General features: G+C 44.3%; 1 protein-coding gene across 4 annotated transcripts in view; it reads right to left on the bottom strand.

The window, feature by feature from the left end:
* Window positions 1-20,745, bottom strand: part of KDM6A (lysine demethylase 6A) — a 317,940-nt gene that overhangs the window by 190,217 nt on the left and 106,978 nt on the right. For all 4 annotated transcript variants that reach the window (XM_060234177.1, XM_060234176.1, XM_060234178.1 and 1 more), the window contains exons 3-4: window positions 17,873-17,981; window positions 15,100-15,149 (exon numbers count right to left, since the gene is read on the bottom strand). In XM_060234177.1, the coding sequence (XP_060090160.1) occupies window positions 15,100-15,149; window positions 17,873-17,981 (159 nt within the window). The remainder of the gene's footprint in view (window positions 1-15,099; window positions 15,150-17,872; window positions 17,982-20,745) is intronic.

The raw sequence follows: 20,745 nt of genomic DNA, 5'->3' as shown, positions 1-20,745 counted from the left end.
ACCCCCCTCCCCAAAAAAAAAATGTTCTAAATTTACTTGGAATGTACAAGGAACTTTTTATTATGAAGGATGCTAGAAGGAATTAAGGGGAAAATGAGAACCAAGACAGAAAGATTTTGGATTTCCATGTTAGAAAGCTCCTTAAAGTTTTAGATGATCAACTTTCATCATGTTTGAGTATCCCTAGATATGCTCAGCTTTTAAGAGTCTAATTACTAGTTAGGTTTTTCTTGGGGACATCCAGTGGACAGTTCCACATTTCCCAGGCACTTGTAGGCCCAGATTCAGAAAAGGATCATGGCATGTTCAAAGGGGAGCTTTGAAGTTCTTCCTATGTTGTTATCCTGACCTGAAATGGTCAGGAAATTACTATTAGCTTGAAACTAATTGTGGAAACTCACCAGGTACTGCACTCCCAGTCTGAAGAGAGCAACTTTACTTAAAATGCCATTACTAATTTTGGTATCCTGATCCAATACAGTATATAAATGTTTGCCAATATATTACCTACAGAGCTATGGAAATAGTTATTTTCTTAATAATGCTACTTGTTCTAACAATATTAAGATTCTTCTAAAGCCCTGCTCAAGAAGACTGATTTATCTCTGCTCAGGTGCGATCCTTCATTAAAAGCAAAATACTATAGAATGCTGGTGGGTAGCTGTGTTACTGAACTCTACCTTTGTTCTACTGTGAGATGCATAACTGAAACTTGCGCTAGCAGCAGTAACTTAGCTTCATTGAAGAATATATTGAATATATATCATTTTGATTAGATAACTTTCTTTCTGTTGGCAGCTGGAAGTATTTTTCCTTTTTTGCTAGTTGTCAAATACTGTTTGTACTTCTGAATCTGTTATGCCTATGGCACAGTCTGTTGGTGCTTATAGTTAAGATGTTCTTCCTGGCTCATCCCTGGAGTGATCATGGAATCACAGAGTTGGAAGGGGCCTCCAGGGTCATTTAGTCTAATCCCCCTGCACAATGCAGGAAAATCACTAATACCTCCCCGCACACACACCAGTTGGTACCTGCTCCATACCAAGAAGATTTGAAACTTATTTCAAAAATATTGTCATTTTTCTAGGGAGCCATGGCTGATAAAAAAAAAAAATGGTCAGGGCACAATTTCAAGTTTTATGCTTTTCATTTCCCCCACAATTCATCTGTTTTTAAAAACTGGTTATCGGGGGGGGGGGCACAAGTTACCTTCTCGTCCTATTGGCCTGCCCCTCTGGGATCTCCATCTTCCCTCCATGGCTAGGCAACCACAATATTCCAAGTTTGGCTCTGTCAGTAAAAGGCAGGGGAAGGAGTTCCTTTCCAGGCCTATTTTGGTCTTTGAGGGAGCAGCAGCCCCTCTGTGACAACCAGTATGACACAGCAGTCAGGAGTTCAGAGCAGAGTCTACTAGACCCAGGTTCTGACTGGGTGATTTCAGACCAGTCACAGATTTTCAGCCCAACCTACCTCACAGGTTTGTTATGCAGATCAAAAGGGGAGAGGAGAATGATGTAAGCTGCTTTGGTCCCCAAAGTGCCTGTGTGATACCCCCCCAACCTGGCACCTCCTTAATTATTCTTCCTTATCTCCATTCTGGGCCTCTTTCAATGCACTGATCCACCACAGACACAGTGACACACATATCACAAGCAGGAGAGGGGAGCCAGCATCTGTTTCAGCTGCAAGGCAGGTGGGGAAACAGCTAGGGTTTGGGGGGGGTGAGAAAATGCCAAGGATTTGGGGGGGTGGAAGACAGCAAGGGGTGGGGGGGATGAGTGAATGTTGCAGGTGGGAGAATAGTGGAGTGCTAAGGGTATAGGGGTAGCTGAGAAGAAGAGGTAGTTAGGGGTGGGGGTAGTTGGGGGGAAGACACCAAGGGAGTGTGGGGGAATGAATGCCTTCACTTGGGCGGACAGATGGGTAGACAGTGCGGGGGGGGAGAACTCGCCCAGAGTCTCTTTCTAGAGCCCATTGTATTTTGCCCTCCAACAGGCCTTATTTCTAGTGTATTTAATAAATCTCAAAAATCACTGGAGCAGTGATAATAACATGAAGCTGCCATATACTGAGTCAGATCACTAGCATATCAAGGTCAATACTGTGTATTATGACTGGAAGCTGCTCTCCAGGATTTCAAGCATAGCTATTTCACATCATCTAACGCCTTTTGAACTGGAGATGCCTGGGATTTAACCAATGACCTTTTACATACAAAACATATGCTCTACCATTGAGCAATAGTCCTTCCCCAAAGATCACAAAGACTTAAATGTTGCAAGTACATTCTTTCATATAAAAACTATCTTTAAATGACCAAATCAGCACACACCTCAAGCAAAAATTTATGACTGACTTGATGTGATGAAACACAATTTTTATAACTACTGTGCACACTACTACCTCCTAAATACTTTATTCGAGATATGTATCTAATGGATATGTTTCCTCGATTTCTGAACTTGGATTGTACTAAACTTTACCTAAATACAGAATTTCAGAAGCACAACATATTAAGTTCCTGCATGGGTAGGTTTCCTTTTCACTATAATAGAAAGGGCAGCCTTACATAGGAGAAACACTATGGCAGAAAATTATGTAAATACAATGGAAACCCAGCAAGGAATTTCTGGGAGACATAGACAGATTTATAACACAAAGATGGAGCCAGTTTGGCATGTAACTGATACACATAACCCCTCTCTTTTCAGACCAAGTAACAACCAGAACCCTTGCAATTAGCCTTGTCCACATGATTCTAGAATCTTCATATGATCTTGCCACAGGGAAACAGACTCCATGCACTACAAGTCAGGCTTATGTTGCCAAGAAGAGAAGGAGACTGGATTTATATCCTGTCCTTCATTACCCAAAGGTGTGTCAGAGCAACTTACAATCGCCTTAAGAACATAAGAGAAGCCATGTTAGATCAGGCCAATGGCCCATCCAGTCCAACATTCTGTGTCACGCAGCGGCCAAATATATATATATACACACACACACACACACACTGGGGCTAATAGCCACTGATGGACCTCTGCTCCATATTTTTATCTAACCTCCTCTTGAAGGTGGCTATGCTTGTGGCCGCCACCACCTCCTGTGGCAGTGAATTCCACATGTTAATCACCCTTTGGGTGAAGAAGTACTTCCTTTTATCCGTTTTAACCTTTCTGCTCAGCAATTTCATGGAATGCCCACAAGTTCTTGTATTGTGAGAAAGGGAGAAAAGTATTTCTTTCTCTACTTTCTCCATCCCATGCATTATCTTGTAAACCTCTATCATGTCACCCCGCAGTCGACGTTTCTCCAAGCTAAAGAGCCCTAAGCGTTTCAACCTTTCTTCATAGGGAAAGTGTTCCAGCCCTTTAATCATTCTAGTTGCCCTTTTCTGACTTTCTCCAATGCTATAATATCCTTTTTGAGGTGCGGCGACCAGAACTGCACACAGTACTCCAAATGAGACCGCACCATCGATTTATACAGGTGCATTATGATACTGGCTGATTTGTTTTCAATTCCTTTCCTAATAATTCCCAGCATGGCATTGGCCTTTTTTATTTCAAACGCAATAAAACTGTCTTGACATCTTCAGTGAATTATCTACAACGACCCCAAGATCTTTCTCGTGGTCAGTCTCTGCCAGTTCACATCCCATCAACTTGTATTTGTAGCTGGGATTCTTGGTCCCAATGTGCATTACTTTGCACTTGGCCACATTGAACCGCATCTGCCACGTTGACGCCCACTCACCCAGCCTCAACAGATCCCTTTGGAGTTCCTCACAATCCTCTCTGGTTCTCACCACCCTGAACAATTTTGTGTCATCCGCGAACTTGGCCACTTCACTGCTCACTCTCAACTCTAAATCATTTATGAACAAGTTAAAGAGCATGGGACCCAGTACCGAGCCCTGCGGCACCCCACTGCTTACCGTCCTCCACTGCGAAGACTGCCCATTTATACTCACTCTCTGCTTCCTATTACTCAGCCAGTTTTTGATCCACAAGAGGACCTGTCCTTTTACTCCATGACTCTCAAGCTTTCTAAGGAGCCTTTGATGAGGAACTTTATCAAAAGCTTTCTGGAAGTCAAGGTAAACAACATCTATCGGGTCTCCTTTGTCCACATGTTTGTTCACCCCCTCAAAGAAATGTAGCAGGTTAGTGAGGCATGATCTTCCCCTACAGAACCCATGCTGAGTCTTCCTCAATAACTCGTGTTCATCCATGTGCCTACTCATTCTGTCCTTGATAATGGTTTCTACCAACTTCCCCAGTATTGAAGTCAGACTGACTGGCCTGTAATTTCCTGGATCTCCTCTGGAACCCTTTTTAAAGATGGGGGTGACATTTGCTACCTTCCAGTCCTCAGGAACGGAGGCAGATTTCAATGAAAGATTACAGATTTTTGTTAGAAGATCCACAAGTTCAACTTTGAGTTCTTTCAGAACTCTCGGATGTATGCCATCCGGACACGGTGACTTATTAGTTTTTAATTTGTCTATTAGTTGTAGGACCTCCTCTTTTGTCACCTCAATCTGACTCAGGTCTTTCAACACCCCTTCCAACATTAGTGGTTCAGGGGTGGGCAAAAAGTTCTCATCTTCCACAGTGAAGACGGAGGCAAAAAATGCATTCAGCTTCTCAGCCATTTCCCTATCCTCCTTCAGTAATCCTTTTACCCCATGGTCATCCAAGGGCCCCACTGCCTCCCTGGCTGGTTTCCTACTTCTAATATATTTGAAGAAATTTTTATTGTTGGTCTTTATGTTTTTTGCAATATGCTCCTCATAGTCCCTTTTTGCCTGCCTGATCACAGTCTTGCATTCGATTTGCCACAGCCTGTGTTCCCTTTCATTAATCTCACTTGGACTGGTTTTCCACCGTTTAAAGGAGTCTTTCTTACCTTTTACAGCTTCCATTACTTTGTTTGTTAACCATGCAGGCCTTTTCTTATACCTGTTTGTGCCTTCCTAACTTGTGGTATGTATTTTATCTGAGCTTCTTGGATTGTAGTTTTAAATAGCCTCCAAGCTTCCCCAAGGGTTTTGACCGTATGTACCTTTCCTTTCAGTTTCCTCCTCACATGCCTCCCCATCTCAGTGTATTTACCCCTTTTAAAGTTAAACGTGGTTGTGGCGGTCTTTTTGGGCAACTCCCTATTTATACAAATGGTGAAATCAATAACATTATGGTCACTGCTCCCAAGCGGCGCAATCACTTTTACATCTCTCACCAAGTCTTGGGCATTACTTAGGACCAAATCCAGGATCGCCCCACCCCTAGTAGGTTCTGAGACCATCTGCTCCATAGCACAGTCATTGTCAGCATCAAGAAACTCAATCTCTTTCTCTCGACCAGAACACATATTGACCCAATCAATCTGCGGGTAGTTAAAATCACCTATTACGACACAGTTTTTACGTTTAGCCGCTATCTTTAAGCCTTCCATCATATTATCATCGTCCTCTCTCTTTTGATTTGGTGGGCGATAAACTCCCATAGTTAAATTTCCTTTTGGGCCCTCTATTTCAACCCAAAGCATTTCTAAAAGGGAATCTAATTCTCTGACCTCAGTCTTACTGGACCGTATATCCTCTCTGACGTACAGAGCTACCCCACCTCCAACCCTTCCCTCCCTATCTTTCCGATATAACTTATATCCAGGAATCACCGTGTCCCACTGATTCTCCTCATTCCACCAAGTTTCTGAAATTCCCACAATGTCTATGTTTTCTCCCAACACTAAACATTCCAATTCACCAATTTTACTTTGAACACTTCTAGCATTTGCATACAAACATCTATAATTTCCCAGGCAAGCTAGGCCCACCACCTCCCTTTTGCCGCCTCGAGACTCTGGCAGACAGTCCATACTGTTTGTCACCATCACAGTGGACAACTCTGGTCCGTTACCCGGTAGAAAAATAGCAGCCAACCTTTCATCTCTTTGAGACGAGTCCTCCCGAACCAGAGACAATTCATCTCCTGTCGGCTTTCCCCCAAGATTTAGTTTAAAAACTGCTCTGCCACCTTTTTGATTTTAAGCGCCAGCAGCCTGGTTCCATCCGGAGACAAGTGGAGACCGTCTCTTTTGTACAGCTCCCGCTTGTTCCAGAAAGCATCCCCGTGCCTAACAAACTTAAACCCTTCCTCCTTACACCATCTTCTCATCCACACATTGAGACTTCTAATTTGTGCCTGTCTCTCCTGCCCTGCACGTGGAACAGGTAGCACTTCTGAAAAGGCTACCTTGGAGGTCCTGGCCTTAAGTCTCCTGCCTAGCAGCCTAAATTTTTCCTCCAGGACCTCATGACTGCATTTCCCCACATTGTTGGTGCCAACATGCACCACGACCACAGGCTCCTCCCCAGCACTGTCTATCAGCCTATCTACTACACGTGTAATGTCCGCTACCTTCGCACCAGGCAGGGAAGTCACCATTAGGGTGGCCAGACCGTCCCGGGCACCCGGGAATGTCCCGGTTCTGGCCCCCTATTCCCACCTCCCGGGCTGGCTATACCGGGACCATTAGAGTGAGGGAGGGAGCATCCCTGCGCACGCGCAGGGACGCTCCCTCCCTCACTCGCCGCCTTCCCCGCCCGCGCACGGGGCCCGGCGGCGGTGGCGGAGGCCAGGGAGGCGGCGGAGAGGCCGGCGCTGGTTGCTGGAGGCCCTCCAGAGACTCTGGAGGGCCTCCAGCGACCAGTGCCGACCAGCGGAGGCCGCCGAGAGGCCGGCGCTGGTCGCTGGAGGCCCTCCAGAGACTCTGGAGGGCCTCCAGCGACCAGCGGAGGCCGCGGAGAGGCTCTTTTGTTAAGCAACTCTGGCCACCCCTGGAGTAGACAATACTGACTTTGGTGGACCCAAGCACTGATTCAGTGTAAGGGAGCTTTGTGTTTGTGTCTTCTGGTGCAATTTTGTTCTCAAATCCTGTATTTACTTCATCAGTATATGGGATAAGGCACTTTCTCAACTGTGCTGCATAATGCAGCGTATTTATTTTGTCCTGTTTGCTCTGTTGGCTCTATCTGAGCCACCTTCATCACTTTCGGGGTGTGGATCCCCCAGTGGGGTGGTCTCCCGACTCCCTCCGCCGGCTGTTTCTGATAGCCCTGCGCCCCCTCTTTCATTTGATATGTGTCCCGTGCGGGTGCCACCCTCCCGCCGGGAGATGCCGCAAAATGAGCCCCCTTGAGGCTTATGGCGGCAGGGCTCGGGGGAAGCGAGCTAGACTGCTGTTCTTTTGAGGGGTTATAGAGTGTTTCGAGCCCGTCCCTGTGGCATCGGTCCCATCGTTGTGGGGCCCAGGGGGCCGGTGCAGCGGCACGCTGAAGCAGCCTGTCGGTCACTTCCGGGTTCCTGTCCTGCATCTCGACCTGTGTTATTAGTGACAGGCTGCTTCAGCGTGCCGCTGCGCCGGGCCCCTGGGTCCCACAACGATGGGACCGATGCCACAGGGACGGGCTTGAAACACTCTATAATCCCTCAAAAGAACAGCAGTCTAGCTCGCTTCCCCCGAGCCCTGCCGCCATAAGCCTCAAGGGGGCTCATTTTGCGGCATCTCCCGGCGGGAGGGTGGCACCTGCACGGGACACATATCAAATGAAAGAGGGGGCACAGGGCTATCAGAAACAGCCGGCGGAGGGAGTCGGGAGACCACCCCACTGGGGGATCCACACCCCGAAAGTGATGAAGGTGGCGCAGATAGAGCAAACAGAGCAAACAGGACAAAATAAATAGGCTGCATTATGCAGCACAGTCTCACTAGAATCTCACTGGAATCTGACTGGCTTCTCAGCATGGAACCCGTTCTCTCTAGTCTTCTCACTTTGAAAAAAGTAAAAAAAGAGTTTCATTTAACTTTACTTCCCCCTTTCCCTCTCTATAAATAATCTTGGTGTTTCCGGCGGTGATATTTGGGGGATTTTTGGGGACGTCACAGGAAGTGCTGTGAAGTCACTTCCTGTTTCCGGCAGTGGCATTTGGGGGGAAATGATGTCATTTGGGGGAAATGATGTCACAGGAAGTGATGTCACTTCCTGTTTCTGGCAGGTGGCGTGGGGGAAATGATGTCACATCTCACAGAGATGTGAGAAATGATGGCACATCACAGAAATGATGGCACATCTCACAGAGGTCTGGGAGGAGCAGAGCAGCTCTGATAGCTGAGACAGCTGGAGAAATTGCTGAGAATTTCTGAGTTTTGAAGGACTACATTCTAAGGTTTGTGGGGCTGCCTAAAATTCTAAGGTGTGATAGCTGGGGAACTGCTCTTTGTTTGGTTGACTGCTCTTTGTTTGGTTGACTGCCTTAAGGGTGAAAGAGATTGAGAGTGATTGCTGCTGATTGAGAGTGATTGCTGAGGAGTGCCCTGCTCCACCTCTTTGCATTTTAAGCTGCGCCTTGCCAAAGGCTGAGCACATCTCACAGAGGTCTGGGAGGAGCAGAGCAGCTCTGATAGCTGAGACAGCTGGAGAAATTGCTGAGAATTTCTGAGTTTTGAAGGACTACATTCTAAGGTTTGTGGGGCTGCCTAAAATTCTAAGGTGTGATAGCTGGGGAACTGCTCTTTGTTTGGTTGACTGCTCTTTGTTTGGTTGACTGCCTTAAGGGTGAAAGAGATTGAGAGTGATTGCTGCTGATTGAGAGTGATTGCTGAGGAGTGCCCTGCTCCACCTCTTTGCATTTTAAGCTGCGCCTTGCCAAAGGCTGAGCACATCTCACAGAGGTCTGGGAGGAGCAGAGCAGCTCTGATAGCTGAGACAGCTGGAGAAATTGCTGAGAATTTCTGAGTTTTGAAGGACTACATTCTAAGGTTTGTGGGGCTGCCTAAAATTCTAAGGTGTGATAGCTGGGGAACTGCTCTTTGTTTGGTTGACTGCTCTTTGTTTGGTTGACTGCCTTAAGGGTGAAAGAGATTGAGAGTGATTGCTGCTGATTGAGAGTGATTGCTGAGGAGTGCCCTGCTCCACCTCTTTGCATTTTAAGCTGCGCCTTGCCAAAGGCTGAGCACATCTCACAGAGGTCTGGGAGGAGCAGAGCAGCTCTGATAGCTGAGACAGCTGGAGAAATTGCTGAGAATTTCTGAGTTTTGAAGGACTACATTCTAAGGTTTGTGGGGCTGCCTAAAATTCTAAGGTGTGATAGCTGGGGAACTGCTCTTTGTTTGGTTGACTGCTCTTTGTTTGGTTGACTGCCTTAAGGGTGAAAGAGATTGAGAGTGATTGCTGCTGATTGAGAGTGATTGCTGAGGAGTGCCCTGCTCCACCTCTTTGCATTTTAAGCTGCGCCTTGCCAAAGGGCTCTTGGCCTGTGGCTCTTCGCCTAGGGGCTCTCTAAGGAGCAGGAACCCAGATCCCTGGCTTCCTTGTTCTCCAAATAAGGTAAGTTCCCAATAAGGTAAGTTTAGGTAAGTTGACCCGCCAGAAGGGGAGCCACTTAAACAGCATTTAAAGAGGACTGTATATTTTAATATATATATATATATATACAATGAAGATAGAATGCCAGCAGGGGGTTGGGGGCTTTCCAGTGTTTTGCACTGAGTGTCACATGTATGACTATCTGCCCAAAGGACAGAAGTCTTGGGTGTGTGCTCGATGCAAGGAGCTCCTGGTCCTCAGGGAACGAGTTCGTACCCTTGAGGCCGAGGTGACTGCCCTGGAGAAGCAGAGACGGTCAGTTAGGCACTTGGGGAAGACTCTCGGGGGCGTATTAGATGAGCCCCGCTCTGAACGTAGCAGCCCCGTTGCTGCCAGAGAGCGTGAGGGTCGAGAGGGAACAGGGCACCGTGCTGAGGATAAGGGGAATGCGCCCTCAGAAGGGACCTCTTCTTCGGTCGGTGAGCGGGAATCCTTTCGCGCCAAGGAACCATCCCTGAGCAGGGGGAGAGGGGGGGTATTGGTAGTTGGTGATTCGATCATTAGGCAAGTAGACAGCCGGGTGGCGAAACCGCGTACTGACCGTATGGTGACTTGCCTGCCTGGTGCGAAGGTAGCGGACATTACGCGTGTAGTAGATAGACTGATAGACAGTGCTGGGGAGGAGCCTGTGGTCGTGGTGCATGTTGGCACCAACGATGTGGGGAAATGCAGTCGTGAGGTCCTGGAGGAAAAATTTAGGCTGCTAGGCGGGAGACTTAAGGCCAGGACCTCCAAGGTAGCCTTCTCGGAAGTGCTACCTGTTCCACGTGCAGGGCAGGAGAGACAGGCACAAATTAGAAGTCTCAATGTGTGGATGAGACGATGGTGTAAGGAGGAAGAGTTTAAGTTTGTTAGGCACTGGGATGCTTTCTGGAACAAGCGGGAGCTGTACAAAAGAGACGGTCTCCACTTGTCCCCGGATGGAACCAGGCTGCTGGCGCTTAAAATCAAAAAGGTGGCAGAGCAGTTTTTAAACTAAATCTTGGGGGAAAGCCGACAGGAGATGAAATGTCTCTGGTTCGGGAGGACTCGTCTCAAAGAGATGAAGGGTTAGCTGCTATTTTTCTACCGGGTAACGGACCGGAGTTGTCCACTGTGAAGGTGACAAACAATATGGACTGTCTGCCAGTGTCTCGAGGCGGCAGGAGGAAGGTGGCGGGCCTAGCTCGCCTGGGAAATTATAGATGTTTGTATGCAAATGCTAGAAGTGTTCAAAGTAAAATTGGTGAATTGGAATGTTTAGTGCTGGGAGAAAACATAGACATTGTGGGAATTTCAGAAACTTGGTGGAATGAGGAGAATCAGTGGGACACGGTGATTCCTGGATATAAGCTATATCGGAAGGATAGGGAGGGAAGGGTTGGAGGTGGGGTGGCTCTGTATGTCAGAGAGGATATACGGTCCAGTAAGGCTGAGATCAGAGAATTAGATTCACTTTTAGAAATGCTTTGGGTTGAAATAGAGGGCCCAAAAGGAAATTTAACTATGGGAGTTTGTTATCGCCCACCAAATCAAAAGAGAGAGGACGATTATAATATGATGGAAGGCTTAAAGATAGCGGCTAAACGTAAAAACTGTGTTGTAATAGGTGATTTTAACTACCCGCAGATTGATTGGGTCAATATGTGTTCTGGTCGAGAGAAAGAGATTGAGTTTCTTGATGCTCTCAATGACTGTGCTATGGAGCAGATGGTCTCAGAACCTACCAGGGGTGGGGCGATCCTGGATTTGGTCCTAAGTAATGCCCAAGACTTGGTGAGAGATGTAAAAGTGATTGCGCCGCTTGGGAGCAGTGACCATAATGTTATTGATTTCACCGTTTGTATAAATAGGGAGTTGTCCAAAAAGACCACCACAACCACGTTTAACTTTAAAAGGGGTAAATACACTGAGATGAGGAGGCATGTGAGGAAGAAACTGAAAGGAAAGGTACATACGGTCAAAACCCTTGAGAAAGCTTGGACGCTATTTAAAACTATAATCCTAGAAGCTCAGATAAAATACATACCACAAGTTAGGAAAGGCACAAACAGGCATAAGAAAAGGCCTGCGTGGTTAACAAATAAAGTAATGGAAGCTGTAAAAGGTAAGAAGGACTCCTTTAAGCGGTGGAAAACCAGTCCAAGTGAGATTAGTAAAAGGGAACACAGGCTGTGGCAAATCAAATGCAAGACTGTGATCAGGCAGGCAAAAAGGGACTATGAGGAGCATATTGCAAAAAACATAAAGACCAACAATAAAACTTTCTTCAAATATATTAGAAGTAGGAAACCAGCCAGGGAGGCAGTGGGGCCCTTGGATGACCATGGGGTAAAAGGATTACTGAAGGAGGATAGGGAAATGGCTGAAAAGCTAAATGAATTTTTTGCCTCCGTCTTCACTGTAGAAGACGAGAACTTTTTGCCCGCCCCAGAACCACTAATTTTGGAAGGGGTGTTGAAAGACCTGAGTCAGATTGAGGTGACAAATGAGGAGGTCCTACAACTGATAGACAAATTAAAAACTAATAAGTCACCGGGTCCGGATGGCATACATCCGAGAGTTCTGAAGGAACTCAAAGTTGAACTTGTGGATCTTCTAACAAAAATCTGTAATCTTTCATTGAAATCTGCCTCCATTCCTGAGGACTGGAAGGTAGCAAATGTCACCCCCATCTTTAAAAAAGGTTCCAGAGGAGATCCGGGAAACTACAGGCCAGTCAGTCTGACTTCAATACCGGGAAAGTTGGTAGAAACCATTATCAAGGACAGAATGAGTAGGCACATTGATGAACACGGGTTATTGAGGAAGACTCAGCATGGGTTCTGCAAGGGAAGATCTTGCCTCACTAACCTGTTGCATTTCTTTGAGGGGGTGAACAAACATGTGGACAAAGGAGACCCGATAGATGTTGTTTACCTTGACTTCCAGAAAGCTTTTGATAAAGTTCCTCATCAAAGGCTCCTTAGAAAGCTTGAGAATCATGGAGTAAAAGGACAGGTCCTCTTGTGGATCAAAAACTGGCTGAGTAATAGGAAGCAGAGAGTGAGTATAAATGGGCAGTCTTCGCAGTGGAGGACGGTAAGCAGTGGAGTGCCGCAGGGCTCGGTACTGGGTCCCATGCTTTTTAACTTGTTCATAAATGATTTAGAGTTCGGAGTGAGCAGTGAAGTGGCCAAGTTTGCGGATGACACTAAATTGTTCAGGGTGGTGAGAACCAGAGAGGATTGTGAGGAACTCCAAAGGGATCTGTTGAGGCTGGGTGAGTGGGCGTCAACGTGGCAGATGCGGTTCAATGTGGCCAAGTGCAAAGTAATGCACATTGGGGCTAAGAATCCCAGCTACAAATACAAGTTGATGGGGTGTGAACTGGCAGAGACTGATCAAGAGAGAGATCTTGGGGTCATGATAGATAACTCACTGAAAGTGTCAAGACAGTGTGCGTTTGCAATAAAAAAGGCCAATGCCATGCTGGGAATTATTAGGAAGGGAATTGAAAACAAATCAGCCAGTATCATAATGCCCCTGTATAAATCGATGGTGCGGTCTCATTTGGAGTACTGTGTGCAGTTCTGGTCGCCGCACCTCAGAAAGGATATTATAGCTTTAGAGAAGGTGCAGAGAAGGGCAACTAGAATGATTAAAGGGCTGGAGCACTTTCCCTATGAAGAAAGGTTGAAACGCTTGGGACTCTTTAGCTTGGAGAAACGTCGACTGCGGGGTGACATGATAGAGGTTTACAAGATAATGCATGGAATGGAGAAAGTAGAGAAAGAAGTACTTTTCTCCCTTTCTCACAATACAAGAACTCGTGGGCATTCGATGAAATTGCTGAGCAGACAGGTTAAGACGGATAAAAGGAAGTACTTCTTCACCCAAAGGGTGATTAACATGTGGAATTCACTGCCACAGGAGGTGGTGGCGGCCACAAGTATAGCCACCTTCAAGAGGGGTTTAGATAAAAATATGGAGCACAGGTCCATCAGTGGCTATTAGCCACAGTGTATGGAGCACAGGTCCACCAGTGGCTATTAGCCACAGTGTATGTGTGTATATAACATTTTTTGCCACTGTGTGACACAGAGTGTTGGACTTGATGGGCCGTTGGCCTGATCCAACATGGCTTCTCTTATGTTCTTATGTTCTTATGTCACAGGAAGTGATGTCACTTCCTGTTTCCGGCGGTGGCATGACGTCACCGGAAGTGACGTCACCCGTACCTCCCCCCTCCCCAAAAAAAGGTGTCCCTGGCTGGCCTTCAGACATTATGGCCACCCTAGTCACCATACGGTCAGTACGCGGTTTCGCCACCCAGCTGTCTACTTGCCTAAGGATCGAATCATCAGCTACCAAGACCCCCCCTCTCCCCCTGCGCAGGGATGGTTCCTTGGCACGAAATGATACCCGCTCACCAGCCGAAGAAGAGGTCCCTTCTGAGGGCGCATTCCCCTTATCCTCAGCAAGGTGCCCTGTTCCCTCTCGACCCTCATGCTCTCTGGCAGCAACAGGGCTGCCGTGTTCAGTGCGGGGCTCATCTAATACACCCCCGAGAGTCTTCCCCAAATGCCTAACTGACCGTCTCTGCTTCTCCAGGGCAGTCACCTCGGCCTCAAGGGTACGAACTCGTTCCCTGAGGACCAGGAGCTCCTTGCATTGAGCACACACCCAAGACTTCTGTCCTGTGGGCAGATAGTCATACATGTGACACTCAATGCAAAACACTGGAAAGCCCCCGCCCCCCTGCTGGCATTCTACCTTCATTATATATATATATATATATATATATATATATATATATATATATATAAATATACAGTCCTCTTTAAATGCTGTTGTTTAAGTGGCTCCCCTTCTGGAGGGTCTTATAGGGAGAACAAGGAAATAAGGGATCTGGGTTCCTGGTCCTTAGGGAGCCCCTAGGCCAAGAGCCACAGGCCAAGAGCCCTTTAGCTCTCGCCCTTCGGCTCGCGCCTTTGGCAAAGCGCAGCTTAAAATGCAAAGAGGGTGGAGCAGAGGGTGGAGCCTTCCCTTCCCCGCTCCTCCTCACAACAGACACTGAGAGGTAGGTGTTGCTGAGAAAGTTCTCCCAGAACTGTTCTTTAGTGGAACAGATTTGAGAGAACTTGTGGTTGATCCAAGGTCACATCAGCAGGTGCACATGAAGGAGTGGGGAATCAAATCTGGTTCTCCCAGATTCTACGATATACAAGCCATAAGAAGTTGTTTTAGCAGTTCAAGTTGCATATTCTGTTTAAGAGCCTGTTTTAAGGATCAAAATGGATAACTTTAACTACATCTGTGTCAACAGAGTGCCTCACTCTGGGGCAGGAAACAGTGAAAGAGATAAATGGACACAAAAGAAGAGAAGGTTGTTGGGAGGAAAGAGCACACTTTATTTATTTGCTAACCATAGGAGAGAGCCAGCATTAACTTATGTATTGGTGGTATGGAGAAGAAATGCTTCAACTAAACAGGCAAAAATCCTGAATTTGCCTGGTACAGATAAGATGTGCACAAAAAAAGATGTACAACCCAAAAGGAAAACACACAGGCAGTTTGGGATGTGGTAAATAGCACAGCAGGCAATTCTAAAAGCAAAACATTTTGCCATAAACACATTAAAGTTCCTAAGTATAAAAATGAGACACAGCATAATACAGTATTAATCTGAAGAAGTATAGATCTATACAGACCTTCCAGTAGTCAGATTGTAAACTGTAGTACCTCTGGTATGCAGATAATGCTGAAATGGAAAAGATTTTTTTTAAATAAAACTGAAGTTTTACATTTATAACAAGTTACACATTGGGGTTTTTAACAGTCTAGAACCCAACCTGGGAAGAGTTCTTCCTTCTCCCGGTATTTTTCTCTTATGAGCAATTCCCTACCTCCTTGTTAACTTTATTTAAAAAAAAATGTGTATCACGTTTGTATTTAACCAGAGTCCATATCCGTAGATTAACAATGGGTTCCAGTTTTAGTTAAATGAGAACATTAGTTAACAATAACCACAGTTAAAGTGAACAACTGTAGTGTGCTGCTGGACAGAATGTTGTGGGAACAAGAGAGAGAAAGGAATGGGAGAGAGAAAGGAAGTCCCACAAATAGATGTTTCTTAGCCTCAGTTAAAACCAAGCCAGCTCTACTATGTCAGCATAAATACATGTAGATTATAACTTCACATAAATGGCTCTGTATTATTTTAAATAAAGGTCACAATGCATTGACTACTATTCTCTTAAACTTTTAATTGCCATACAGGGAACAGAAATGAAAGCATGTATGAAAACCAGTTGCCTGAACAGTTACAGTATCACTTTCAAGTCAAGTCAAGTTTAGTTAATATGGTCAGAGACCCATCCAAAAAGAAAGAAAATAGGTAACAAGTGGCATTAAAAAACCCCCCAAAACAGTATAACTTTAATCAATCACTTTTCCAAATGACCATACTATGAGATTACACTATTTACATATTCAGGTATTTATTTATTTAGATTGACCTTTAGTCTGATCCAGCTGGATTTTTATGTTTGGTATAAAAATAGAACATTCGTACATGTCTAAAATGTTTAAATGTTCAGTCTTAAGTACAAAAGGGGGGCGGAAGCAAATTGTTAATTATAGAAACATACCAAGAAAAATTACTTTTGGCTTTATATTTAAAGATCTCAGAGCAGGGGTGGCCAAACTTGCTTAACATAAGAATAAATTTCAGATGTTGAAGGGAGGGAGGGAGGGAGAAAGGAAAAGAAAGCAAGTTTAACTGAAAAATGCATTCTTCATGCCATCTTGGTTTGAAGAAGTGATTTAAAGAGAGAAATGCCTTCTCCAAGCCAGCTGAGGGGGTGGTGAGGGCTCCAAGAGCCACACAATATGTGTGAAACAAACACATGTGGCTCCCAAGCCACAGTTTGGCTACCCCGTCCCAGAGCCAGGGCTGGCACTGGGTTTTTTGCCACCCCAGGCAAGGTGCCGCCCCCCCACCCTCCAGTGGGGGAGGCCCCCAGCACCGGCCAAAATTTGGCTGTGTCTGCACAGAGGGTTCCTCTTGAGGAGCTCTCGGTGCAAATGCCCTTCCTGCTCAACCCTTCCACAGCACAGGAAAACCAAGCAGGGTCAGATCACTCAGCCTTTCCCTTCACCAGCACCCTTGGTGGACACTGGGAAAGGGAAACGCTGCTTTTTCGGCCCTGAGGGATTGGGGGAGCTCCTCTGATCCCTCACAGCCGAGAAAAAATGAGCGGGAGGCTCAGGGATGGTGTGAGTGGGGAGGGGTGCCTGCCCTCCACCCCTGCCGAGAGCTGGCACCCTAGGCAATTGCCTAGTTCACTGACTCACACGCACTGGCCCTGCCCAGAGCATGCTTGGAGCACCATGATACAGCAATTCTGCTGAAGCTAAACATGCCTGGGTCTGCTTAATGCCTGAATGGGAAACTCCCTGTTCTAAGGAAAACATTGTGAATTGAGGTACTGTGAGTGATGTAAGGATCTTGGAATTCTCAATAGCCATTATGCATTACAACTTCAGGGTTTTTTGACAAAATTATGACAGTTAAAATGATATGCAATTTAAAGTAAGTTTGTGAATACAGTGTATGCCACCTTGCATTTCATATTGCGAGAAAGGCAAGGTATGAAGGCTCTAAGAACTTCAGGAGAAGTGCAAAAACAACTAAAATGTCATTTCAGAATAAAGCATTTTTTTTTCTTATATCACTTCATCTAAGTGTTCTGGACTTATATCACTTCATCTAAGTGTTCTGGACGGAATAAAAAGGCAAAACAAAAACAGTCTCTGGGATTTAAGAAAATACTTCACACTTTTTATGTTCTTATATAATTTAAGTAATGCAGTGTATTAACAGTATCTCTACAAAAAGCTACCTTATTAGATGTATATCACAAGTTAATTTAATAGTTTCTGTCTTAAGAAAATTCTTGAAATTGGAGTATTGTGAGCATGGTCCAGGATTTTTAATTCTCAGCAGCCTTACAAAACTACAATTTCGAAGATTCTCCAAGAAATTTTATGTGTTAACAATGACACGAAATTAAAATTTGTTATGCAAATATGTCCCACAGGGCATCTTATATTTCAGTCTTTTGAGATGGAAGCAAATATTTAAATATGAAGCAGTCTTTTAGAGGAAATTACTACAAATATGAAATTACTACAAATTACTACAAATATGAAATTCACGTTTACCATCTGGATGTGAGTTACACTCAGCAGATTCCTATTGAGAACAGGTATGTTCTAGAATCAAAAGCATTAAGTTTAAGAGAAAACTGACGCCATTTACCTATTCACCAAAAGAGCATGGAAAAGGTTAATTAAGCTATGGCTTATGCTTCACATCACATAAACTGCAAGCATATTATACTGTCTGAAATAAAAGGGCATGCATGTAGCATTTTTTTTATCCTAAACAAAGACTGATAAAAGAAATCATGATGGGCTTACCTTTTGGATAATCCTCCAACAAGAGGTTGAAGTGACCTAGCTGGCAAAAGAAATCAGATTCAACTTTTCCTTCTGCTTTTAATATTAGCGATTCATAGCAGCCAACAGCCTGGAAGAAAAAATGACAAATTTTATAAATGTAGTGTATATTTTCTCAGCATGTCAAAAATATATGTCAAGAAATCAGATTGTTTCAGCTTAGCAAATAAGCTGAAAAACATCAAAATAATAATGGTGGTGTAAAATAAGCTTTTGTTTTGTGCAAATATTTCCCAACTTTCAAGTGATGATTTAGGTCACAATCATACAATGGAGTTGATTTTTTTTGTTTTAATACAGCAAGCTTTCGGTTCTAGCTTGCACTTCTTGTTCATGTTTCCATTGAAATGAAGTGATACACTGCAACAATTGTTAAGTATCAAGATGATGTTTTGGTCTTGTGCAGTTAAAACTGAAGGACCAAATTCTCATTTATTTCTAAAATAGCCACATTGTAATGGATGACAGATATGAGACCTGTATTTTAACACAATTTTGTGAGGGCATAACCATGTATGGTCCATGCACTGTACACTTAGAAAATTTCAAATTACAAAAAATCTAGCCTGAAACCCACTTGCAATCCAGCCTATAACAGACATGACTTCATAAAGCCGCTAGACTAAGGAGAAAGAACCGAGTCTGTGAGTTACCGGCTAGTGGCTTAAATTGCATCATGAAGCTGCCACTGTTCCAAGTGAATAGCCCAAGCAGCTCCCAAGGGGGGGGGGGTGTATTTCAGCATGCATCCTGAGATTTTCTCTTTCCATTTCAGAACATTTAAAACCCTTTTGGTTGCAAGAAGAAACAGGCAGATAAACACAACCTTGCATGAGTTGCCCTCCATCAGGAGAATGGGCAGCACCATTTTGGTTACCCCCCACCTCCACCAGTTCTGCTATCTCCAGTGGTGACTCTTATTCAATACAGGAACCACCTCCAAGTAAAAGCTTTGCAGAGCAACAACCCTGCCCACTTTCTTGCACACGGAATAGGACCTGTGTTGCTCAGAAGAGCCACAGGGGAGCTGTTAAGCAGCCACATGTGCCTTCCAAGCTGCAGAGTGAGTATCACAGGGCTAGAAATTTCAGTTATCAAGGAAATGACTTGCTCTTCTCTTTAATTCAAGAACAGCCCTGCATCCCAGTCCATATTAGTTTCCTACTTGCTGTATCCTTCCCTAGTTCCCCAAACTGTCTCTTCTGCCACTTCCCAAAATAGAAAGATGTGAACAATTTTTAATTTTTATTTATTGAAGACATTAATCTTGGGAACAAATATACTGTTCTGCCAGATTTATTCTGAGAACTGAATATGTATTGTGTTGGTCCACAGCATAAAAGTGGCCTTGTATTTGGCCTCAAATACATGCAAAAAGATTTAACATTTTTTCTTTCTTTGAAGATGGAAAAGATTTCAAGGTTCTATTTCCAAACACCAGATAAAGATGGCTGAATATAGACTACATTTTACAAAGCCTTCTATTAAAACTAGCCTATATGACTGTTGCTTTCACAAATGAAAGAATTTAGTTATAAAAGGGAAGAGTGTGATAGAAGACAATCCACTTCCTTCTCTTTGTTTAAACAGAGGGAAGCAATGTTTGAAGAATTTAAGTTGGCAAAATGACCAACAGAAGCTGCCTTGTCGTGTGTGTGATAACTAGAGCAGAGGAAGGAAGCAAACAGAAATGAGAGGAAGCATTTCAGTCAAATATATATATATAATCATTTGTGTTATTCTGCCACCTGCCTGTTTTTCATGGGCACTGAACAGAACTCTTGTTCCCTTGTGACAAAATTTGCATTACTGTAATTATATTGCTAACATCTAACTTTCTATAAATGTAAAGTTGCATTAGACAAGAAAAGCCACCAAAGCCCTATGTTTACTTTATTATTTTTGCATTATTGTATTATTTGTTCAAGTGTAAATTTTAATAACTGCCTTCTATTAAGAATTTTTAAAAGAACATTGTTTCAATGAAAAGTTTTCCCAGTACATCCTTTCTTGTTTAATACTATTTGTATACAATCCTTTACTTAGTGAAAGCTGAAAACCACAAAAGCTTTTTTAAAAAATCCAGAAGGTCTAAGAATTTAATATGACAGCAGTATGAATCACTGCTTTGAAGCTAAAAGTTTTAATACAGCCCTCAACAGCCTTTAAAATGTTTCTGCCTCTGTGAATGCACCGGAGAGGATGGCAATAACTAACATGCAACACTACAAACTGCTACAAGCTTCTAAAACAGAAAACATTTGGATGAGGTCCTCAGTGATCAGGCAACAGATTTCTTTACACAGCACAATAACTGATAATAAAACAAAGAAACAACCCCCCCCCCCCAATCAATTTTAAACACCAGTAGAATTTAGTATTGATTAGGGGAACAAAAACATCCACCTATCAGTTGCCTACTGCAAGGCAGCCACAACCATTCTCCTGTGCATACTTTACTGTAAGTGAATATGTTCAATAGCAATTAGCTGCAAAATCTGACAGGTGGCCATTTTTGTTATTTTCAGGCTTCCTTTCTTTTACTACAGGAGTCCTTATACCCAATTGAGTTTGTCTCTCACCTTACAGAGTTACAATGCTGGCTGCCCACTCTTTAAAAAAAGGGGGGGGGTGCAAAATCAACACAAGGAATCTCAGAGGGTAGCCATGATGGTCTGCAGAAGAAAGTTAAATTCAAGTCCAGTAGTACCTTACAGGCCAGCAAGCTTTTCAGGATATGAGTATTCAAGAGTCAAAGCTCCATCTGACAAAGGAAAACTTATATAATGGTCTCTAAAGTGCTACTAGACTTGAATTTAATTTTTTTTTAAAAA

Source organism: Heteronotia binoei, chromosome 3, assembly GCF_032191835.1.
Source record: "Heteronotia binoei isolate CCM8104 ecotype False Entrance Well chromosome 3, APGP_CSIRO_Hbin_v1, whole genome shotgun sequence".
Taxonomy (NCBI): Eukaryota; Metazoa; Chordata; class Lepidosauria; order Squamata; family Gekkonidae; genus Heteronotia; species Heteronotia binoei.
Note: the sequence above shows the minus strand (reverse complement) of the source record. Positions and strands in the feature narration are given on the sequence as shown.